Source organism: Geotrypetes seraphini, chromosome 3, assembly GCF_902459505.1.
Source record: "Geotrypetes seraphini chromosome 3, aGeoSer1.1, whole genome shotgun sequence".
Taxonomy (NCBI): Eukaryota; Metazoa; Chordata; class Amphibia; order Gymnophiona; family Dermophiidae; genus Geotrypetes; species Geotrypetes seraphini.
The window spans coordinates 137,928,995-137,954,384 of NC_047086.1; the positions used below are offsets into that span (position 1 = coordinate 137,928,995).

General features: G+C 45.1%; 1 protein-coding gene across 4 annotated transcripts in view; it reads left to right on the top strand.

Annotated features, from left to right (window-relative positions):
* Positions 1 to 25,390, top strand: part of DNMT3A (DNA methyltransferase 3 alpha) — a 660,717-nt gene that overhangs the window by 622,011 nt on the left and 13,316 nt on the right. For all 4 annotated transcript variants that reach the window (XM_033935457.1, XM_033935458.1, XM_033935459.1 and 1 more), the window contains 3 exons: positions 6,564 to 6,712; positions 17,054 to 17,139; positions 19,011 to 19,080. In XM_033935457.1, coding sequence (XP_033791348.1) covers positions 6,564 to 6,712; positions 17,054 to 17,139; positions 19,011 to 19,080 — 305 coding nt within the window. The remainder of the gene's footprint in view (positions 1 to 6,563; positions 6,713 to 17,053; positions 17,140 to 19,010; positions 19,081 to 25,390) is intronic.

Sequence of the window (25,390 nt, forward strand, 5' to 3'; positions counted from 1 at the left end):
CCAGTCTGGGCATTCTACAGACTCCCGCGAGGTCAAGCCTCTTCCTATACCTTAGTCTGAGCCTACACCCTCTATGCAGGGAGCAGAGTCTCTGCGGGTGTCTGGTCTGGCATCTATGCACATAAAGCAAGGAGCAGATTCTTTGCACGTGCCTCGACAGGAATCCTCACACTCTATACAAGGAGTAGAGTCTTTGGGAGTGCATCGAGGTTCCTCCATCAAGCCTCTGGAGCTTCGATCCACAGCTTCCAGCCCTATCCATTCCCTGGTGGCTTCGACTGCTTCTATCTCCAGGGCGAAGTCTCCTCGAGTTCTGCTTCCAAGCATCATTCTCACAGACGATCGAGGCCTTCCTTGAGGCATACTTCCAGGCATACCTCTTCTTCCAAAGAACGCCTTTCTTCGACTAAGCCTCGATCGACACCTTCCAGTTCTACTAGACCACCGTCTCCTCGATCGAGGTCCCCACTTCTGCACCTCGAGGACTCAGCAGTTTCGATTGCTTCGTCCAAGCCTCCATGTTCTTTTGATGCCTTTTTTTCATGCCGAAGCATCATCTTTGACTCAGGCTATCTCGACAACCTTGAGTCCTTCTCGAGGCAAGGCATTGGCAGATCAGCTATCTTTCTCATCTTTTCTTCGTCAGATGGCTGTTGACTTGGACCTTCAATTGGATGCTGGTTCCAAACACTCTAAGGAGTATCTCGAATTCATGCATCTTCCTCAACCTCCGGCAGAGTCACTTAAGTTTCCTCTTCACAAGCTTTTGTCTCAGACTTACCAGATGCCTGGAAACTCCTTATGCAATTCCAGCTGTTCCAGGCAAATTGGACTCCAGATATAAAACTCTCCATTGCAAAGGATTTGAGAATTCGCAGTTATCTCATCAATCTCTACTTATGGAGTCCTCCTTGAAAAGATCCCATCCTTCCAAGGTTTATGCTACCGTTACTCCTGGAAGGGAAGGGAAAACTATGGACATCTATCAAAATGCCATGATGTCCTCTAAAGTCTTAATTACAATTTCCATTTTGTCACTTATTTTGAGTTCCTCATTGCTCTTTTGCCTAAATTTCTGTTATTTAGACACTCAAAAGCACTTTGAATTTCAAGAAGTCATAGCTTCTCTATCACAGCTCAGATTACATCTACTTCACTCTTCTTATGATGCCTTTGAGTTGTCTGCCAGGGCGGCTGCTTATTCTGTAGCCCGCCTTGCCTGGCTTCATCCCATTCATATGGATCCTAATCTTCAGGACTGCTTGGCTAATGTTCCTTGTGCAGGCAATGACCTCTTCAATGAATCTATTGAGGCAGCCACCAAGAAATTGTCTGAACATGAAAAATATTTTGCTTCTGTAGTCAGACCTAAGACAAAGCCAGCTCCTGCCAAGCCTGCACGCCCTCCTCCTATTTACCAGAGGTGTTTTGCTCCGAGAGCGGCTCCTTATACTAGCCCTCCTCCCAAGAAACAGCAGATTCAGAAGCAACAGAAACTTCAACCTTCTGCTGCACCTAAGGCTACGCAGCCTTTTTGACTGTTTGAAACAGAGCATAACCTCCACCGTTCTGTCTCTGAATTATCTTCCCTCTATTGGAGGTCTTCTCTATCATTTTTACCATCGATGGGAGACAATAACATCCGACCACTGGGTGCTGTCAGTCATCAGGGAAGGATACTCTCTTCATTTCAATCAGCTTCCTCCAAGAGAGTATCCTTCCAGTCCATCCCAGACCGCTCTTCTTCTTCATAAGAACATAAGAACATAAGCGTTGCCTCTGCCGGGTCAGACCAGGGGTCCATCGTGCCCGGCAGTCCGCTCCCGCGGCGGCCCCCCAGGTCCATGACCTGAAAGTGTTCCCTACCTAACCTGAAATATCCATACCCTATTCGCTCAATGTCCTGTACGGTAAACCTCTATCTGTACCCTGTTATCCCCTTCGCTTCCAGGAAGTCATCCAGTCCCTTTTTGAACCCCAGAATTGTACTCTGTCTTATTACCTCTCCGGGAAGCGCGTTCCAGGTGTCCACCACCCTCTGAGTGAAGAAGAACCTCCTTGCATTCGTTATGAATCTGTCTCCTCTCAGTTTTTCTGAATGACCTCTTGTTTTAGTTGTCCCTGCTAGTCTAAAGAATCTGTCCCTCTCCACCTTCTCTATGCCTTTCATGATTTTATAAGTTTCTATCATGTCCCCTCTCAGTCTCCGCTTCTCCAGGGTAAAGAGCCCCAGCCTGTCTAACCGTTTGGCATATGAAAGGTTCTCCATACCCTTTATCATCCTCGTTGCCCTCCTCTGGACCCTTTCGAGTATTGCCATGTCCTTCTTGAGGTATGGCGACCAGTATTGGACGCAGTATTCCAGATGTGGGCGCACCATTGCTCGATACAGTGGCAGGATAACTTCTTTTGTTCTGGTAGTGATACCTTTTTTGATAATGCCCAACATTCTGTTCGCTTTTTTTGAGGCCGCTGCACATTGTGCCGCCGGCTTCATTGTGTTATCTACCAATACCCCCAGATCTTTTTCCTGGCTGCCTTTCCCGAGTACCCTCCCTCCCATCGTATAGCTGTACATGGAGTTCCCCTTCCCTATGTGCAAGACCTTACATTTCTCCACATTGAAGCTCATCTGCCATTTTTTTGCCCACTCACTCAGCTTGTTCAGGTCGCTTTGCAATTCTTTGCATTCCTCAACAGTTCTGGCCCTGCTGGAGAGTTTTGTGTCATCCACGAACTTGATAACTTCGCACTTTGTCCCCGTTTCTAGATCATTAATAAATATATTGAACAGCAATGGTCCCAGCACTGACCCTTGCGGAACACCACTTGTGACCCCTATCCAGTCAGAGTAGTGCCCCTTTACTCCTACCCTCTGTTTCCTGTCCGCCAGCCAATTTTTGATCCATCTGTACACGTCCCCTTCCACCCCGTGACTCCACAGTTTCTTCAGTAATCGTTCATGGGGCACCTTGTCAAAGGCTTTTTGGAAATCTAGATATATAATGTCTACTGGGTCACCTTGGTCCAATTGCTTACTTATCCCCTCAAAGAAATGCAGTAGATTTGTCTGGCATGATCGGCCTTTACAGAAACCATGCTGGCTCGATCTCATCAGATTATTTTTTTCTATATGCTCATTGATACCTTCCCTGATCATTGATTCGACCATCTTCCCTGGAACGGAGGTTAAGCTCACCGGTCTGTAGTTTCCCGGGTCGCCTCTCGATCCTTTTTTGAAGATCGGTGTAACATTCGCTATCTTCCAGTCCTCTGGGATTACCCCTGTTTTCAAGGACAGGTTGCAAATATGCTGCAGTAACTCTGCTGTTTCATCTCTGAGCTCTTTCAGGAAGCTCAAGCTCTGCTTCGTCTCCATGCCATCGAACCAGTTCCTATGGAACAGCAGAACAGGGGCTTTTACTCCCGTTACTTCCTTGTTCCGAAGAAGACGGGCGATCTGTGACCCATTCTGGATCTCAGGGCTCTCAACAAATTTTTAGTCAAGGAAAAATTTTGCATGTTATCCCTGGTGTCCCTTTAGCCCCTCCTAGATCAGAACGACTGGTTATGCTATCTGGATCTCAAGGAGGCTTATACTCATATTCCCATTCATCCGGCCTCCCATCAATATCTCAGATTTCAGGGGGGGAAATCTGCATTATCATTACAGAGTGCTGTCCTTTGGCTTGGCTTCATCTCCCAGAGTGTTCACCAAGTGCCTGGTAGTGGTAGCCGCAGCTCTCAGAAACCATGGCCTTCAGGTATTTTCCTACCTTGACGACTGGCTCATCAAAGATTCAACATCTCAAGGTGGTTCCTACAGAGTTTGGGATTCAAAATCAACTTTCCCAAATCCCAACTTCAACCCTCTCAGAATCTACAATTCATCGGAACTGTTCTGGATACTATCCAACTCAGAGCATTCCTTCCGCAACAACAACTGGAAGCTCTCCTTCAACTCTGTCATACAGTGTCTTCCCGCTCCTCCATATCAGTGAGACACATAATGGTACTTCTGGGTCACATGGCCTCCACAGTACACGTGACTCCTTTTGCCAGACTTCACCTCAGAATTCCTCAGTGGACCCTGGCATAGTGTGGACACAGGTTTGCGACCCACTTTCTCGACACATTGCAGTCACTCCTTCATTGAGACAGTCTCTCCGCTAGTGGATGCTCTCTTCCAATCTCTCCAGAGGCTTGCTGTTTCAAATGCCCCCTCATCAGAAGATCCTCACAACAGATTCCTCGACCTACGCTTGGGGCGCTCATCTCAATGGTCTCTGTACTCAAGGCCACTGGACCAGTACAGATCGTCAGTATCACATCAATCTGTTGAAACTCAGAGTGATTTTCAAGGCTCTCAAAGCTTTTCAACATCTTCAAGACCAAGTAGTCCTCATTTGGACGGACAACCAAGTCGCCATGTACTGTCAACAAACAGGGAGGGACGAGATCTTCCTCCCTTTGTCAAGAAGCTCTGAAGGTTTGGGACTGGGAAATCCACCAGAACACCTTCCTCAAAGCTGTCTACATCCAAGGGGCAAAGAATTTTGCTTGCCAGACAACTTGAGTCGTCTTCTGCAACCTCACGAATAGACACTCCATTTCTCGCCTCTTCAGCACATTTTTTCACAGTGGGGAACACCTCAGATAGATCTCTTTGCAGCTCCCCACAACCACAAACTGCCTCAGTTCTGCTCCAGGATCTATTCTCCTCATCGCCTCAAGGCAGATACTTTTCTTCTGGAATGGACGAATCTCTTCCTGTATGCATTCCCTCCATTCCTTCTCATTCTCAAGACTCTTGTCAAGTTGAAGAACGACTATGCCACCATGATTCTGATTGCTCCTTGGTGGCCAAGGCAACCTTGGTACTCCCTTCTACTTCAACTCAGCAGCAGGGAGCCATCCCTTATACCAGTTTTTCCATCTCTGCTCACACAGAGTCAAGGATCTCTACTTCATCCCAACCTGCAGTCTCTGCACCTGACAGGTACCTCTCAACATAACTCCTCTTCAGTTTTCTCAATCTGTAAGAGACATTTTAGAGGCTTCTAGGAAGCCTACCACTAGACAATGCTATCACCAAAAATGGACTAGATTTTCTACGTGGTGTTTTTCTCACCATAAGGAGTCTCAACATTCCTCCTTATCTTCTGTTTTAGACTACCTTTTGCACTTATCCACCTCTGGCCTTAAGTCTACATCGATCTGAGTCCATCTCAGTGCAATTGCTACTTTCCATCAGCCTGTTGAAGGAAAACCCCTCTGCTCATCCGGTGGTTTCCAGATTCATGAAAGGACTTTTCAATGTCAAACCGCCTCCAGTGGTTTGGGACCTCAATTGATGAAGCCTCCATTTGAACCAATGTCTACGGCTCATCTGAAGTATCTCACTTGGAAAGTGGTGTTTCTCATTGCCCTCACTTCTGCTCAAAGAATCAGTGAGCTACAAGCTTTAGTTGCTGATCTACCTTTCACTGTGTTGCATCATGACAAGGTGGTTTTCCGTACTCATCCTAAATTCCTACCTAAAATGGTTTTGGAATTTCATCTCAACCAATCCATTATTCTTCCAATGTTCTTTCCAAAGCCTCATTCTCATCCTGGAGAATCAGCTCTTCATACTCTGGACTGTAAACGTGCTTTGGCCTTCTATTTGGAATGCACCAAACCATACAGATCTGCTCCTCAACTTTTTGTTTCCTTCGATCCAAATAAGTTGGGACATCCTATCTCTAAGCGTACCATCTCCAACTGGATGGCTGCTTGCATTTCTTTCTGCTATGCCCAGGCTGGATTACCCCTACAAAGTAGAGTCACAGCCCATAAGGTCAGAGCAATGGCAGCTTCAGTAGCTTTCCTCAGATCTACATCTATTGAGGAAATTTGCAAGGCTGCTACTTGGTCCTCGGTTCATACTTTCACTTCTCACTATTGTCTGGATGTTTTCTCCAGACGGAATGGACAGTTTGGCCAAACAGTATTACAAAATTTATTCTCCTAAATTGCCAACACTCCCACCATCCCATTCTGGATGGCTTGGAGGTCACCCATATGTGAGAATAGGCTGCCTGCTTGTCCTTGGATAAAGCACAGTTACTTACTGTAACAGGTGTTTTCCAGGGACAGCGGGCAGCTATTCTCACAACCCACCCACCTCCCTTGGTTGGCTTCTCTGCTAGCTTTCTGAACTGAGGAGACGCGCCCTATGCTGGGCGGGAAGGCACTCGCGCATGCGCGATGCAGCTGACTCAAAACTTCTAGTTTCTACAAGCAAATCTGCTTGCGAGGCTTCCGCATCGGGGCTCCGTCAATGACGTCACCCATATGTGAGAATAGCTGCCTTCTGTCCCTGGATAACACTTGTTACGGTAAGTAACTGTGCTATACTGTAAGAGCTGACTTTATACCACTTTGAGAAACAATATACCCAAGCTAGATGTGCCTGTAATCTGATCCTGTTAGATTGTGTTTTGTTCTTGTTAGGCTTTCATGGGAAAAAGCTATTTTTCATAGGCAAATCCTGATGGTCCTTCTGTCCTTTTCATTTCTAGAAGGGACTGGTCGCCTCTTCTTTGAGTTCTACCGCCTTCTCCATGAAGCCCGGCCAAAAGAGGGAGATGAGCGTCCATTCTTCTGGCTCTTTGAGAATGTGGTGGCCATGGGAGTAAGCGACAAGAGGGATATTTCACGTTTTCTTGAGGTAGGACATTGTTATTAATTAGCCAGTCAGTAGATATGTTGTACAAAACCCCTGGGTTCTGAACTAAGGAAGAGATATCCCACAGTGTACTGGCAGGAGGGCAGAAACAGCATGTCTGGAAAGGTCTACCAAGTTGTTTGGAAAGATGAGGGTTGCTTTAATTTGTGGACGTCCAAAGCTCCCTTTTGAAGTAATTTTTTAAAGTTGTGTCTACATAACATGTGTTTTCATGTCACTGTTTTACATCAGTTTTATAAAGTCAATTACGCACTTACTTGACTTTATAAAATATTAATGTAGGTGTAAAAGAATGTGCTCTTGCAGATGGGAACATTTAAACTTATTCCGTTGCTGGTGTAAACGTTCGTGCAAACTTTATGTATGTTCATCTGAAAATTATGGCGTTTTATAATCTTAGGGCTAAGGCCTGGATTCTCTAAATGGCACCATTGTTGGCGGCCACCTTAGAAGCAGCCACTGATCATGTGTCAATCATGTGACGGTGCCATTTAGAGAATCACACCTTCAGGAAAGGTAGGCACCAGAAATATAGGAAAAGGTTTCCAAGGTCTACTTTCTGGTGCTTACCTTTGATGTGAATTGCACCTACAGAGGTGTTTTATAGCGCCTAATGCCACTTCCAATGTTAGCATTAGGTGTCATAAAGCGACCCCATGGATGCAATTCTGGTACTTTTTTTAGGTAAATACAAAATTGGTATTATTGCCAAAATTAATTACCCAATGTAAACACCCACTTGGCAACTAAAGTTTGCAGAGACCAGTATGGGAAGCACAATCCTTGAAACAAAACATCTCACTTTTTTGGGTGCCTGTAGGTGCCTTGAAAATTCTTTTAAAAGACCTTTTAAACAGCGTTTTGCACTTAGTGCCAGTAGGGTGCCATTTATAGAGTATGGGGCTTAAGTGTAGACTTTTCATACATTCCACCCCAGATGTGCACCACACAGTGAAAGTACACCCCATAAAATTTTCACATAAAACTGCAAAGACAAGGAAAATGAACTTGTACATTTTTGCTTCAAATATTCTTAATTGGAATTCTTTGCTCCATGCAAGCAATCTTATCTTTGGCTCCCAAATCATTTTAGCTATTGTAGCCCCACTATCTGCCTCATTATTCACAAAAGGAACTGCCCCCTCTGTCCTTTCCAGTGTCCTATAGAAGATTGAGCTGTTGAAAGTCTGAAAATAGTAAAGGCCTAGATGTATAGGAAGGACTAGATTCTTATTCTCAGATACAGAGGAGGATTATTTACAATACTTTACAACTAATGCAGTAAATTTAGCTCTCAATTTAGGGATCTTGTACAAGAACAATGTGCCACAAGGTAACTATTGTTAGAAAATCTGAATGATTAATTATGGTAGATTAAGAGGAACTCATTCTGATTAAGGCTCAGATGTGTTCTTTCTTCTTATTGTTTCTGGTTGGAATGGTGAAAGAGGTCTTGTTTCTGCAGAGGGTAGCTTGAAACCAGAAGTTACATTGGAAGGAGGGACTCTGCAGGAAGAAGGCCACAGAGCAGCCTATGTGCAATATTGCCCTACATGCAATATTGCCTCTTCTTCCACGAAGCTTCTAAGAAGCTGGTAGGCCCGCCCTGGGAGGTGCAAAGAGGCCAACCCAGGAGAGTCACAAGTTTTGGGGTTTTTTGCTGGTTTTGAATAGAGCGAAGGGAGGAAAAAGAGATTGTGAGAGACACATTGGTGTAAGTGAGTAAGAGAGGGGAGAAGCTGGACACAGGGAGATATCCAAAAAAGAGAGGAGATGGTGGGCATGGATGGGAGCATAGGAACAGGAACAAAAAGGGGAATGCTGCATAGGGATGGTATATGGACACAGAGGGGTAATGCTAGACATGGGAAGTTATATGGACACAGAAGATGTCTAGACATGGGGGATAATAAGAACGCAGAAGGAAGATGCTGGACAGGGGGAATAGGGATATAGAAGAGTGATACTGTACACAGGGGGAGGGGATCATAGAATGGTGAGATGATGAAGGCAGGGAGATGGGCATGGGAAATATTAGAAAGGGACATATAGGAGGCATAGAGAAGGAAGATGCTGAACATGGGGAAAGTGTAGTTACTTACCTGTAACGTAGGTTGTCCGTTGGCAGCAGGATAGTTAGCCACATATGGGTGTTGTCCCAACAGCTCCCAATTTGCGGATAAGCTCTCCAATAGCTCAGAGAGGATTTTTTTTTTTTTTCTCTGAGCACGTGCAGTACCCGGGCCCCACTGGGCATGCCCGAGCCCTACCCATTTCCTCCTGCTTCCCCCTAATCCCCAGGATGTTCCTAGCTGTGGCCGGGTCGGCTGTATGGGGAGGCGGGTGGGTTGTTTGGCTGACTATCCTGCTGTCCATGGAGAACCTACGTTACAGGTAAGTAACTACACTTTCTCCTAGGACAAGCAGGATGAGTCAGCCACATATGGGTGACTCCCTAGCCGAGGGATGTACCGACTGGACCTGCGCCTTAGCGCTCTGTGCATCCCTCGCCTGGCTGTGGAGGCCGAGCCGGGCAGGGTAATCAGGCGAAGCAGGTGAAGTTGTGGAAACAAGGTTTTTGATAAAACGCTGTGTTAATTGAGCATTAATACTCACAGAACATTGAAATTGTTCAATAACAATCAATGAACAGTGAGAAACCAACTGGTCAACAGTGACAATTCGTACGTGCATGTGACAATTCATACTTGCATATTCAACATTCAGTCTAGACAGGTAGTGCTGGAAGACCTACTTAATCGATATCTATAATACCCTACTTGATCAGTGTTTGTCAATATTTATAACACCCTACTTGGTTGCTGTCCCTCCAGGGAGGGAAGGGCCGCATGCAAGACTGTTCGGCCGAATGCATTTGGAGCATGGAATGCTATGTCGAGGCAGTAGTGCTTGGTGAAGGTGTGCATGAAGGACCAAGTGGCTGCATCGCAGATGTCCCCTATTGGTGTGTGGTGCAGATGAGCCGGAGTGGTGGCTATGGCTCTGAACTGGTGGGCATGGTCTCCCACCAGCGGTTCACGCTGCGCTCTTCTATAGGTGAAGGAGATGCACTGGGATATCCAGCGCGAGAGCCTGCATTTGGTGGCTGACAGTCCTGGTCTGTTTTGGTCGTAGGAGACAAACAATTGTGAGGCTTGTCTGGTCTGTTGCGTAGTCAGGGCCCGCACACAGTCCAGGAGATGTTGCTGAGGTGGCTGTGTGCCTCCCTGTGGGGGGATGTAGTGCAGGGAGGATGATAAACTGGTTGATGTGGAACGCTGAGGCCACCTTAGACATGAATCGGGGGTGGGTTTTGAGTACCACCCTGTTCTCATGGAGGAGTGTGTTGGGGGGTGATGGACCAGGACCTGCATCTCGCTGATACATCAGGCCGCCGCGATGGAGGTCAGGGTTTTCCCGGCAAGGAGTCCGGGATCTGCCTCCCAAAGGTTTGAAGGGGTCGAGGGTGAGCTGATGCGGCACCAAGTTGAGGTCCTATCCGGGCGGAGGTGGTCTGATCGGTGGGTGCAGATTGGACAGTCCCTTCATGAAATTTTGTGATTACTGGATGCCCCGACACTGGTTTGTTGTCTAGGCCAGTGTGGTACACCGCGATCGCACTTAGGTGGACCTTGATGGAAGTGGGTTTTAGGTCCCCCTGAGATAAGCTCAGTATGTACTGCAGGATGTCCGGTATGGGGCAGTTGTAGGGGTCTCGCTGCGTGTCTGTGCACCGGTAGTGGAACCTTCTCCATTTCAACCCATAGCATTTTCTGGTTGAAGGTCTTCTGGCTGCCATAAGAATGTGCTCCACGTCTTGTGGTAGGTTCATCCTCTCAACATCCATGCGGTCAGGGCTAAGGAACGCAGGTCATGGTTGAGGGTAAGGCTCCTGTGTTGTGTTATGAGAACTGCGCTGATTGGGAGGTGGAGAGGTGGGTGAACCGCTATCCATTGCTGGAACGGGAACCATGGTTGCTGGGGCGCAAACAGGGCAATCATGATCACGGTTGCTCTGTCCTGGGTAGGCGTATAAGAATCCGTGGTTCCAACTCAGACAGACCGTCGGGGCTGAGATGGCGATGGGTCGATCTCTTTGAGCAGAAGGTCGTGTATTTTGAGTTCAATTCGGTTGCAAACAGGTCGATGTGCCCCAGGTGCTGAAGATCTTCTTCGTCACCGCTGAGTTGAGACACTACTCTTAGGGATCCAGCTGGCGGCTGAGGCTTTCTGCCAGGTCGTTCTGCTCCCCAGGGAGGTAAGTTGCCTGGATGGGGCATTGAATGGAGTTGGCGAACTCCCATATGCGGCAAGCTTCCTTGCATAGCGAGGCTGACCCTGTCCCTCCCTACTTGTTGATGTAATACATGGCCACCTGGTTTTCTGTTTGGTTGAGGACTGCCTTGCCTGTCACCCATTGTTTGAAGGTTTCGAGGGCATTCCCTATGGCCCTGAGCTCCAGTAGGTTGATATGGAGTGAGGACGCCTGGGCAGACCATATGTCCCCTGTGCGAAGATGGAGAAGGTGTGTCCCCCATCCATGTTTGGAGGCATCCATGGTGACCACCAGCTGCTGAGGTGGTGGTCTGGTTTCTCTTTCACTAAGTTATCTCGGGCCATTCACCAGTGAAGCGTCTTGTGTATGGGTTGGCGAATGGGTATCAGGGTGGTTAGAGGTTGGGTATGCTGGTCCCAGTGACTTCTGAGGTGCCCTTGCAGGGATCTCATGTATAGTCTGGTGTGCTGGACAACAAAGACCGCAGCTGCCATGTGGTCCATGAGACGCAGGAGGGAGCGTGCTGACGAGCTGCTGGCAGAGATGCACTGGGCCAGGGATGTCATGGCGTCGATCTGGCAGTCTGGTAGGAAGGCCTTGGTCTGTGTGGTGTTGATGACTGCCCCGATGAACGATATCCCCTAGGTGGGTATCAGGTGGGATTTTTTGTAGTTGACGAGGAACCCCAGCTCTTGGAGGAGGGTTATGGTGGTTGTCAGGGCTGCCTGTGCCTCCCTTGGAGGGTGGGCCACTATTAGCCAGTCGTCGAGATAAGATAGGACGCACACACCCTGAAGGCAAGGATGTGCCACGGCCACACACTTTGTGAACACTCTTGGAGCCGTTGAAAGTCTAAAGGGTAGGACCTTGTACTGGAAGTGTCTGTCTTGGCTTTAGAAGCAACGATGCTTCCTGCGGGCTGGGTGCATGGGCACGTGAGTGTATGCAACCTATAAGTCCAGGGATACTAGCCAATACTCGGGCTGTAACAGGGGCAAGACTGTACCCAGAGAGTGCATCTGGAATCGTTCCTTGTGTATGCACCTGTTGAGCTTGCAGAGATCCAGAATCGAGCGTTTGTCCTTGTCCATGGGGAGGCAGGGGTTCCTGGAGTAAAAACCCCTTGGTGATCTCCTCTGTTCGGCACCACCTCTATTGAATCTGCCCGAAGCAGATCCTCTCCTTGCTGCAGGAAAATTGGGTAGTCAGATGAAGGGTGCCCCGCCCACTCGGGGGGGGGGGGGGGCGGGAGTGGAGACGAATTCGGAATCCTTGCTTGATGATGCTGAGGATCCACTGGTCGATGGTGATCCTGGGCCAAGCCTTCGCAGACAATGTGATCCTGCTTCCCCTGGCCCCTGCTGGGCCGGAGGATGGTCAAGGTTCTGTTTTTGTGTTGGAGAGAGGGCTGCCCCTGTCCCTTGGGCGGCGCTTTTTTGCGTAGCAGTTATGTTACTGATGCGAGCGCTGGGGCACGGACTGCTGCCAGTGTGGTGTTCTGGGGTATCACTTGGCTGCATTCCTCTAAATTATGGAGGAGGAATGAAAGAGACTCCTGGACCGGCTTGGTGGTGAGCTGGAGTCCCTGTTTTATTTTATTTATTTTCTCTCAATGGCCTCCTGATAAAGCTGCATCTGGAACTGGAGCGCAGTAATTCGTGCGCTCAGCATTGCGCCCTCGAAGGTCTTTTTCCCTGTGGAATCCAGGGCTTTTCAGGTCCTTCCCTGGCAGGGCGTTGGAGTGGGGGTCGTGCTGCCCTGTTTCTCTTGAGCGCCAAGGCTACCGCAATGTCCTTGTATGGCTGCTGCGAGTTGTCAAACCCCCGGGCTGGAAAGATCTGGTACTTCACTTCCAGTCTCCTTGATGTTAGTTGCCCTGAAAAGGGAGTCTGCCAAATTTTGTCTCTGCAGTCCAGGAGGTTCTTGTGGATTGGAATCGCCACCGCCTGCCTGAAGAATAAAATGATGAGACAACAAAAGGTAGAAAAAATAATTGTATTTTCAGATTTGAAATATGTATCCTGCTAGAGCTGGTGTTAGATATAACTGGGGTCCGCAAAGCCCAGACCGTGCTTCTTTAGCTTCCAGCTGGCTTAGGGCTCTCTCTGACAAGGGGACAGTTGCCCGAGTTGCACTCCCCTAACACTTTTCCAGTCCTGTGTGACTATGGTATTCTGTTGGCATGATTTTTCTATGTAGCATTGGCTTATTCTGTTTTCTCGATATTGGAGGGGATGTTTGTGAAGGGGAGGGAAGACAGGAGTTTTGTTGATCCTTGCTCTGTATTTAGTGTTTATAAAATGACAATTGTACAGCATATTGTTTCTTTTTATACTTTAATAAAATAAGTTTAATATAAAATCATAACTATTCGAGGCTTGTGCGGATGGGATCAGACCATTTGTGGGGACAGGGACCGAGCTCACAAGGACAGGACAAATTATTTTCCCTGTGTGATTCTTTGTTTCTCAACTTCTTCAAGCCAAGTACCCCTTAGATCACAGGTGTCAAAGTCGGTCCTCGAGGGCCGCAATCCAGTCGGGTTTTCAGGATTTCCCCAATGAATATGCATGAGATCTATTAGCATACAATGAAAGCAGTGCTTGCAAATAGATCTCATGCATATTCATTGGGGAAATCCTGAAAACCCGACTGGATTGCGGCCCTCCAGGAGGGACTTTGACATCCCTGCCCTAGATCAAACATTTTTCAACTGAATACCCCTGAGGTACAAACAGCAGAGATTTAGAAATGGACATTTTATTGTTAAACAGTAACTAACTAAGCAATATACATAACAAATACAGGTCACTGCAACTGGTGTACAGACTAAAGCATATTTGGCATGATGTTTTATCCCAGGACAAGCAGGCAGCATATTCTCTACATGTGGGTGATGTCATCTACGGAGCCCTGACGCGAACAGCTTTTCAAGCAAACTTGATTCATCGGTGTTGCGGTGCTGCCTCCTTCAGGAGAAGTTCATAAAAAGGTTAAGAAGCACAAACACCCGTCTCCCTCTAGACATGCATCGGCTTTATTCCAGGCATCGATCCCCATCAGATAATGCAAAGCATATGTGCACCAAGACTAGGTCACCATTGCTACAACTGGTATCTTCTTTGAGGCGTGTTTCAACATTGAGGTCACCAATGCTTCGACACCTATCAATGCCTGTGCCTTCTGTACTGCATGCAATATCTGTACTGGTGCAGTCTGCAAAATCAGCTTCGAGAGCTGTTGCAGAAGGAGCTTGTTGAAACGCTACAGTTGCACACGGTGCAAAAGCCTGCTCTAATGCATCCAGCCTCAGTCCAGTCTGAGTCCTACCCATTGATACTCCCATTCAGAGATCTGCTTCTTCATCCAGGAAACATAGTTCTTCATACCACCTCAAAGCCACAACTCAGGTGTCACTTACAAAAACAGATCCAAACCCAAATACATCTATAGGAAAGTACATATGAATATGCAAAATGGGAGAAAAAAGACTTTTCCGGCAACAGTGCTGCTTATAACAAACAAATGTGGCAGGTCATGTCTCAATCACTAGTCTTTGGGGAAAAAACCTCTCAAATGCTAAAGCTTAATTTTATAATTTTTTACTTTTTTTGTTGTTTTCAAATATTCATTTAAATAAATTCATACAACGATAGTGCTAAATTTAATTGACAGCACTTATCTGTAGTAGCTGGACTGCGCCACACTGAAACATCAGTACCAAGATATATTAAAGCCCAACGAGGCCCTCCTTTCACCATCCCAATGAGGCTTCTTTAGGGGAAGGTGCTGGTGTGATTTCAAAGATAAAATGAAAAGCATGATGAACTTGATTGAAAATAACAAATTTAAAGCACTTTCAAAGCTAACAACAAAAAAACCACTACTTCAATCGTGAAAAGCATTCAGAAAAATTGCGCCCATGAATCAAGGCGCTGTCAGAGTATTAATCCAATCACAGTGTGTTATGTCATAAGACTGTTGACCAATCAATGTTTTAGATTCCACTTCGCTTTAAATTTGTATTGTATTGTATTGTATTTAGACTCATTGTAATGTATTGTATTGTATTGAGACTCATTGTACGGTATTGTAAGTAGACTTATTGTATTGTATTAAGACCTTTTGTTATTCGCTGAATGTTCAGCCTTCTTACAATGTAAGTCGCCTGACTATGGCGGTATAGAAAAATAAAGTTATTATTATTATTAAATTTTCTTTTAGTAGTTTTACCCAGAAAAAAAGGTGAAACAACGAGTTAATAGAAAGCACCCCAATCAATTCTATCATTTAAACCACCAGGATTCAAAGTTTGAAGGCTAAAAATCCAAAATGTTTCACGTCTTCTTAATGCCAAAGTGCAATCTCCTCCAAGTGGATTTTTAGGAACTTTGGGTGAATCTCTTCCTGAAAAGACAATTAATAAATCCAAATAAATAAAGTTGTGTCAGCCATTTTGAGTAGTAAGATTGCATGGGGCAGGAGCATAGGAGGATTGCTCTTGACCTACCACATCACTGGACTAGCAGGGCTTAATATAAGCCCGAGGAGAGGTCAGAGATGGGTCCTAGAGGAGGAGGACTCAAATACAAATCGAGATCCCAAGGGCCATTTTTTGGCCCAAAAATCTAGACTTATATTAAGAGTATATACAGTATTTAATCATTGTGATCAGTTTTAAAGAAAAACACTGACAGCAGTGTTGAAAAACTGTATTGGGCTGAAAATTTTCAGCTTATTTAATAAGATAGTAACTGTTACCACTAGTGTAGCTTGCTTTTTTAATGGTATTGGTGCACATAACTTTGGTTGTATTATTGCATTTCTCCCAGCTCAACCTGAAAATAGAAAGCAACAATGACAGTAGTACATATACACATAGGGGCAATTCTATAAAGGGTGCCACAAAATGCAGTGCACTAACACTCATTCTATAATTTTACATGAAAACTTTTGCACTATTTCCCGAATTCTATAAAAAGCAATAAAAATTGATTAAAGAGCCAGTTAGCACTGATAATTGGAATTCTAACAAGCAATTATCGGTACTAATTGGGTTTCCTGGCTGACTTAAAGAGGAAATCCTTGATACAAGCATCCGGCGAAACATAGCTCTATGTCAGAGTTTATTCCCCCGAGTCGCGTTTTCTTGCACATTTAAAATGAGTATTTCTATTTATCAAACCTATTTATGAAAATTGCACTTTAAGCGCTTTTGAAAAAACTCTTTGGACCGATGACGATTCTTGGTGTAGAATATACTGTGTGTATTGAAATTTGATTTGCACACAGTTACACCACTGAGGTCTATGAATCTTTATAATATAAAGATGTTATTCTAAGGTCTTTTTTCTGAACAAATGTGAATGCTTTGCTGACCTTAGTTAAGACCCTATTAGCCTGACCATTATTGTATATCACAAAAAACTGCAAGGAGGCATGCATATAGCAGGGGAAGGGCAAAGGCATGCCTAGCACTTAACGCTATAGAATACTATCATTTACATGTGCAATTGTTGCATTTAAGTGTGAGTATTTATACCCTTTATTGACATGGTGTAAGTGGTCGGACCTATTTGTTGGCGCATAAACGCTAGCTTACACTAGTATTCTATAACAAGAATTACATGTGTAATGGCCGTTATAGAATTCACCCTTAGCATGCTAATTCTTGTTGCCTACATTTTGTTGACCTTTATTGAATTACTCCCTAAGCATTAATTCTATAGCAGTATCTGGAAACCCAGATTCCATTATAGAATGCTAGCATTTGCCAACATTTACATGTCAACATATAGGTGTGCTCACTTACACCATGTTAATAACAGGTGTAAATGCACATATGTAAATGTGGCATCTTAACACGTAACTGAGAGTATTCTGTGAGTTTTGTGTGTAGATGTGAAACCCCCCATGCTCTGCCTAAGCCCCACTCATATATACCCCCTGCCATTTACACTCTATATGAATTGCATACCTACCAAATTGGTCATTTTTAATTCCTATCTGTTCAAAATAACCTATATGACTATCTGTTTCTTTCACAGTCCAACCCAGTGATGATTGATGCCAAAGAGGTGTCGGCAGCACACAGAGCCCGCTACTTCTGGGGTAATCTTCCTGGTATGAACAGGTTAGTGAAAGCATAGTGAGAGGAAACTGTTCAGGGGCTTTGGCATGATTAGATTGACAACTGGTGATCTCCATCAGTGCTCTCCTTGGGTTTGTCATTTCTAATGTCACATCTCTTTCTCTGTGGCTAGACAACATTTGGTAACACCAATAATTCCTTCTAACACACTTAGATTCTGCCTGAGATTTGAAGTTGTACCTTTTTCCTTTGTTAAGTTGCATTATAAGTCCCTACATGAAGTGGGTATGGATGTCAAATTGTTGATTTTATTTGGAACACTTTGCTCTCCGTGTCTGAGGAATCAGTACCAGGGAATTGTCCTTCTGCTCTGTCAAAGAAAATGCCCCATATCTACAGCAGCAGATTAACTATACGTCACTGTCTACTTTTGAGTTCTGATCATATATAGTAGTCAGGATCTTATTTTCTCCAGGTCAAAGGAAAGTGAAGCCTGCTTCCTTTATGCATCTATAAAAGTAAGATCCATATTCTACTTTTATTTCATGTTGGATGGGTAAAAAGTAACAAGGCCAAGAAAATGGAGGGAAAGAATGCCCTAGTCAAAAAGATAGAGGACTACAGTGAAGCAGAAACATTCAGAAATGGGTCAAAATGAAATAAAATATGAAGAAAGTATGACTGAAGAGATGTGGCGCGAGCCTAGCAAGTGCAAATATATATATGCAAGAATAATATACGAGTTAGAATTTAAGTGATGAAAAATATGCAGGAGAATATATATTTTGGCATAATTTTTCAGATAATCCCCCTAATGCTATAAACTTGGGTGCACAATTTTACAAGTAGCACACAAAATTTCATAAGCAAGTTATAGAATAACACCTGACTTATTTGTTTATGTGGGCACTAATTGACTTTAACTGCCAATAATGACCCTTAAGTAGTGTTAATTGGCACCAGTTTGCAGTTACATGCATAACTGCATTTAGGTGCTGTTCTGTGAATTTAGCACCTAAATTCTATTGCATGTAACTTCAAAGGGGACATTAACATGGGCGGGGCATGGGTGATTTAGAGACATCAAAAGAACCAGAGGTCCAACTTCGTCTGCAGTGAAAAAACAGACCAGAGCAAACAAACCAAAACTGCAGACTTGTACACGGTGCAGGCAAATTTTATTTTGACAAATAAATCTTAACTAAAAACCTTTTACCAGACGGGGGACCCAACACGGTCCGTGTTTCGGACAACCTTCATCAGGGGTCCATGGTAATAAAGGTAAAAAGAAAAATATCACAAAAAGAAGCCTGGAAAAATAGCGTTTGGTAGCACACCAGTGAATCTCCGAAATGCACTACAAGTTCGTCACAGTGACGAACTTGTAGTGCATTTCGGAGATTCACTGGTGTGCTACCAAACGCTAGTTTTCCAGGCTTCTTTTTGTGATATTTTTCTTTTTACCTTTATTACCATGGACCCCTGATGAAGGTTGTCCGAAACACGGACCGTGTTGGGTCCCCCGTTTGGTAAAAGGTTTTTAGTTAAGATTTATTTGTCAAAATAAAATTTGCCTGCACCATGTACAAGTCTGCAGTTTTGGTTTATTTGCTCTGATTTAGAGACATGTCAGGCATTTACACGCTAAGGGCTAGATTCACTAACCCCTGGATCTGTGTGTGATTGGAGGCAAGCCAAATGTTTTGTCCATTTGTATTTTTAATTTGTGCTTGATTAATATGCATTTTCTCTAAGGTCAGTGTTTTAATAAGGTGAAGCATTTTGCTATGTGGATTCTTATTGCAGTCCATAATAATTCATCTAGTTTGGTGTTCCAGAGCCTGTTATACCACCTTTCTTTTTATTACAGTGAGGTAAAGTGAAGTCTTAACTAAAATTATTTTTTCCCCTAGGCCACTGGTATCGACAGTCAATGATAAGCTTGATCTACAAGACTGCCTGGAACATGGCAGGCTAGCAAAAGTGAGTAGGCAGATCATACCGCATTATTCAACCATTCCAGAGCTAATTAATGAGGAGGGATGGATTGTGGCAAAAAATGACTGAGGGAAAGGGGGCTTAAGGATTTAGAAGGGAGAATTATCCTAAGACAAGCAGGCAGCATATTCTCATATGTGGGTGACATCATCCACATAGCCCGGTACGGACAGAGCTAAAGTGTACTGTCACTTTAGGCTTTAGAAAGCTTTAAGACTGCCCACACCACGCATTGCAAGAGTGCTTTCCTGCCCACAGGTCATCAATTTTTTGTTTTATGCAAAGTAAAGAAGACATATCTGGACTTTGTCTAGTCGAGTTTGACTTCCTGCTTTGTATTTTCAATAAGTTCATTATATCTTGTTAGTTGTTGCAAGCAGCAACCGAGTGAGAGAGGCAGGAGAGAAACTCGGGAGGCAGGGGAGAGGAGAGGAAGAGTAGCCAGGAGGGCACAGAGGAGGAACAGAGTGAGGGGTAGCAGCGAGAAGTAGCTCCGCCCACCCCTCCAATGTCAGACCTGGAAGCTCCGCCTTAAAAGGTGTGGAGCCAACGGCGATCAATTCCAACTTGCCTGCAAGCAGCAACCAAGTGAGAGAGGCAGGAGAGAGACTCGGGAGGCAGGGGAGAGGAGAGGAAGAGTAGCCAGGAGGGCATAGAGGAGGAACAGAGTGAGGGGTAGCGGTGACAGGTAGCTCCGCCCACTCCTCCGACATCGGACCTCAAAGTTCCACCTTAAAAGGGGCAGAGCCAACGGCGCTCAGCCATTCGGCGCACGTCGAAGGCGAATGGCAAAGGCGCTCGCCTTAGTGAGAGCGCATTTGCGAAGGGCCTTAAGGGGCAAGTCACTGCGCAGAAAGCAGAAGAACAACCGTGACAGAGGGAAGCCAGAGCAGATGCAGATGAAAGCCAGAGCAAATGCAGAGGAAAGCCAGATCAAACGTAGAGGGAATAGGGAAGTAGCAACTAACAGGCACAGAAGAGCGCGTACACACACACACAAGCAAAAAGGTACCAGTGCAATAATAGAAAGTACTCCAAAAAAGGCACGCAGAAATGGAAGCAGAGGGAATCCAAAAGATGAGCTTTCCAGTGTTCTGCACAGTCTGCCATATGTATGTGGTCGGTGTCAGGAGCTGAAAAGCTTGAAGAAGGAAGTTAGGCAACTGAAGGACAGGATACATGAACTGGAAGGACTTTACATTGCAGAAGACTCAATCAAGACAGCTGAAGACTTCATGAGAGAGAGACACATTGAGGAAGAAGTCAGAGAGCTCGAGGAGGCCTACAGGAGGAGGGTGGAAGAACACGAACATCAGAGGAAAGATGAAGATACACCTACATGGAATGGCGAACAAGAGGAAGATGATGCCAAGGAAGAAACCCACAGAGAAACCCCGCAGGAAGGGGAGGCAACGTCTTGCCGATGCCTAGAAGAAGAAGCAACGAAGCACACAGAGGACATAGACCTGCGACCGGAGCGAAAACTGAAGAAGGGAAAGTCTGCGATCCTAGTGGGAGACTCAATCCTAAGGCAAGTGGATAGCCACATAGCAGGAGGGAGAGAGGATTGACTAGTGACCTGCCTCCCAGGAGCAAGAACTAAAGACATCGTCGACAAAATTGAAAAGATCCTTGAAGGAGCAGAGACGGAAGAGACCACAGTGATGATCCACATCGGGACAAATGATGTCAGCAGGAGAGACTACAGTAGAAATGAACAGTTCAAGATTCTGGGAAGAAAGTTGAAGATGAGGACTCAGAAGATAGCTTTTTCAGAGATCCTACCAGTAGCGAGGGCAGATGTGAAGAGTCAGACGGAACTACAGTTAATAAATGCATGGATGAGGAGATGGTGTGAGGAAGAGGGATTCCACTTCGTGAGGAACTGGACAACGTTTTGGGGCAAGAGCAAGCTCTTCAGGAGAGATGGACTGCACCTGAGCGCTGTGGGAACTAGACTTCTAGCAAACAATGTCAGGAGAGGAATAGAGCAGGCTTTAAACTAAGAAGAAGGGGAAAGCCGACAGTCGATCAAGTGTCGACGTTTCGGAAGAAGGTATCCCGAGAGGATATTGAGTGGGAAAAATGCTGGGAAGACACAATGGGCAAAAGACAAGAGTTGACAGATCAAGAAGAGGATGATAAGAAGATCGTAGCACAGGAAAAGAAAAAGAAGACAGAAAAATACCAGGACTTAAATTGCATGTATACTAACACAAGGAGCCTAAGGAATAAAATGGGAGAATTAGAAGTCATGGCCAAAAAAGAGAACCTAGACATCATTGGGGTCTCTGAAACATGGTGGAATGAAGAAAACAAATGGGACATAGCACTGCCGGGGTACAAACTCTATCACGAAGGTCAGAAAGGAGGAGGAATAGCCCTATACATAAAGGATAGCATACACTCGACCAGAGTGGACACAGCGGCAACGACCAACAAATTGGAATCACTATGGGTTAAAATACTGGGAAGGAAAGGGACCGAGATATGGATGGGCCTGTACTATCGTCCACCTGGGCAAACTGAAGCAAACAATGAAGAAATGAAAGCCGAGATGAAGCAAGAATGCAAAAGCGGTAACATGATTGTTATGGAGGAACCGCTGGTGATGCATTGTTTAGAAGCACATCATGATTTTGGAGCCCTGCGATGTATTGTAATTGAACATATTGCGCTCCCGGTTCGACGGGGGGATTGGAGATGTCTCCTGTGGCAAAAGGAGCAGAGATGGATTTATCAGCTACAATCAGTCCATCCTGAGGGTTTAAATGCCCGAATAGAATGGTCCGCCTTCTTTTGAGTTTGAGTGTTTTTTGATTGGTGGCTGCATGTGGAGGGGCGGAACTTTGGCCTTTTTAAGAGCCGAGGTGAAGAGTCTCTCTGCGCCAGTTTTGATCGATGAAGTGGTGAGGATGTTTGAGGAGTATGGTGGGTCTGGAATATCTGGATGTGAAGCAATGATATGAACACCCTGACGCAGCGATTTGATGCGAAATGGAGGGTTCCCCGTTGGGTGTAAGGACTGCCTGGCCTGGATTTGGAGGCCATCAGCAGCTAAGTTATTTTTTCTTGCTTTTGCTATGGATGTTATGAGCTGGACTATACTGCCTTTTGTTACATTCACCCACTGACTTTCATCTGTATTAGGCGTGCTGTTTGATACCACCTGGCAGGCTACTTTAGTTGCCTTGTTTTCTTGGACTATTTTTCAGCATTTACACATAAACAGCTTTTGTAGGAGTGGAGTTTTTTTGGCCAGATGAAGCTGAACTGAGGCCTTTTTCTCCACTTCTTTTCTTTTTCCTTTTTCCCTTTTTCTTTGGGGAGTGTGAATGTTGTGGGTTGTAAGTAAGGCCTTGTAGTGTTGCTGGGTGTGTGTATCGTTTGTCCGTGTGGGGCTTGTTTTTGAGTGAATAAGGGATATATTCGGGCCCTAATCCTTGAGTATTTATTTCTAGTAGACTTCAACTACCCCAGGATAGACTGGAGTCTTGGAAACTCAAAATGCGCTAGGGAGACCGGATTCCTGGAGGCTATACAGGACTGCTTCATAGAGCAGCTTGTCAGAGAATTGACGAGAGGGAATGCCACTCTGGATCTAATCCTCAATGGGCTAAGAGGACCTACAAAGGAAGTGGAAGTAGTGGGACCGTTGGGAAACAGCGATCACAATATGATCAAATTCAAGGTTGAAATAGGAATATCGAAGGGAAAGAGAACCACAGCGACAACCTTTAACTTCAAGAAAGGAAACTACGAAGCAATGAGAGTAATGGTAAGGAAGAAATTTAGGAACAGCACTAAGAAATCGCAGACTGTAGGACAAGCCTGGTCTTTATTCAAGGACACCGTGAGTGAGGCGCAAAATCTGTATATCCCCAGATTTAGAAAAGAATGCAAGAAGAGGCAAATAAAAGACCCGGCGTGGATAACTAAAGAAGTGAAGAAAGTGATAGGAGATAAGAAGAATTCATTCCGGTAATGGAAAAAGGACAAAACCGAAGAGAACTGGAAAGAGCACAGGAAGCATCAAAAAGAATGTCACCTCGTGGTGAGAAGAGCAAAGAAAGAATATGAAGAGAGGCTAGTCAGGGAAGCACAAAATTTCAAACCGTTCTTCAGATATGTTAAAGGGAAGCAGCCAGCAAGGTAGGAGGTGGGACTGCTGGATGACAGAGCTAGGAAAGGAGTTATAAAGGAGGAAAAATAAGTGGCAAATAGACTAAACATGTTCTTTTCGTCAGTATTTACAAAAGAGGACACATCAACGTGCCGGAACCTGAAAAAATCTTCAAAGGAGATCAAGCAGAAAAATTAATATCCATGGAGGTAAGCCTTGAAGACATACACAAGCAGATAGATAGATTAAAAACTGACAAATCTCTGGGCACGGACGGAATCCATCCTAGGGTATTGAAAGAACTAAAGGAGGAAATAGCGGAACTACTACAGCAGATTTGTAATCTATCCCTGAAAACAGGCGTGATCCCGGAGGATTGGAGGATAGCTAATGTTATGCCCATCTTTAAGAAAGGATCGAGAGGTGACCCGGGGAACTACAGACCGATAAGTTTGACTTTGGTTCTGGGGAAGATGGCGGAAGCGCTGATAAAAGACAGTATCGATGAGCATCTAGAAAGGAATAAACTGATGAAAACAAGCCAACATGGCTTCTGCAAGGGAAGATCGTGCCTAACGAACTTTCTGCACTTCTTTGAAGGAATAAACAAACGGATGGACAAAGGGGACCCCATAGACATCATATACTTAGATTTCCAAAAAGCCTTCGACAAGGTACCCCATGAACGCCTGCTAGGGAAACTGAAGAACCATGGGGTGGAAGGAGAAGTACACAGATGGATCAAAAATTGGTTGGCGAGTAGAAAGCAAAGGGTAGGAGTGAAGGACCACCACTCGGACTGGAGGAGGGTAATAAGTGGTGTTCCGCAGGGGTTGGTACTCGGACCGCTGCTGTTCAGTGTATTTATAAATGATCTAGAAATAGGGACGAAGTGCGAAGTAATAAAATTCGCAGACGACACCAAACTATTTAGTGGAGTTGGGACTAAAGAGGACTGGGAGGATTTACAAAGGGACCTGAACAAATTAGAAGAGTGGGCGACGAGATAGCAGATGAAGTTTAATGTAGACAAATGTAAAGTCTTGCATGTAGGAAATAGTAACCTGAAGTATAGCTACACGATGAGAGGGCTGGTAATGGGTGAAAGTACCCTAGAAAAGGACTTGGGGGTAATAGTGGACAAGACAATGAAGCCGTCGGCACAGTGCACAGCGGCCTCTAAGAAGGTGAATAGAATGCTATTATCAAGAAAGGTATTACAACCAGAACGAAAGAAGTTATCCTGCTGTTGTATTGGGCGATGGTGCGCCCGCATCTGGAGTACTGTGTCCAGTATTGGTCGCCGTACCTTAAGAAGGATATGGCGATACTCGAGAGGGTCCAGAAAAGAGTGACATGATTGATAAAGGGTATGGAAAACCTTTCATATGCTGAAAGATTGGAGAAACCGGGGCTCTTTTCCCTGGAGAAGCGGAGACTTAGAGGGGACATGATAGAGACTTACAAGATCATGAAGGGCATAGAGAAAGTGAAGAGGGATAGATTCTTCAAACTTTCGAAAACTACAAGAATGAGAGGGCATTCGGAAAAATTAAGAGGGAACAGATTTAGAACCAAAGCTAGGAAGTTCTTCTTCACCCAAAGGGTGGTGGACACCTGGAATGCGCTTCCAGAGGGTGTGATAGAACAGAGTACGGTATTGGAGTTCAAGAAGGGATTAGATGATTTCCTAAAGGAAATGGTGATAGAAGGGTATAGATAGAGGATTACTATACAGGTCTGGGTCCTGATGGGCCGCCGCGTGAGCGGACTGCTGGGAATGATGGACCTCTGGTCTGACCAAGCAGAGGCACTGATTATGTTCTTAGGTTTATTTTCACCTTTGGGACCTGTGGGCGTTTTTAAAGCCTTTGTCTCCACCAGCAGCTTTTCAGCCGTCTTTTCACTTGACCCTTGCTGCTTTTTCTTTCCTGCTGGATCTCTTCCCGATTAAAAAAAAAAAAGAAGACGAAATGCCTTACCAAACAAATGTTATATTCTTTTTGTTCCTGCATTTTATTTTCTATAAGAAGATATTAGGCCTGGAGTCAGGTACCCAGCAACCTGGACTTTTCTGCAGTACCAATTCCTAGTGATACTGGTACATCGACATCATCATCAGCGTCGCATGCATATCTCACATCGAGTCTATTGATGCATTCCTCTCCTTGA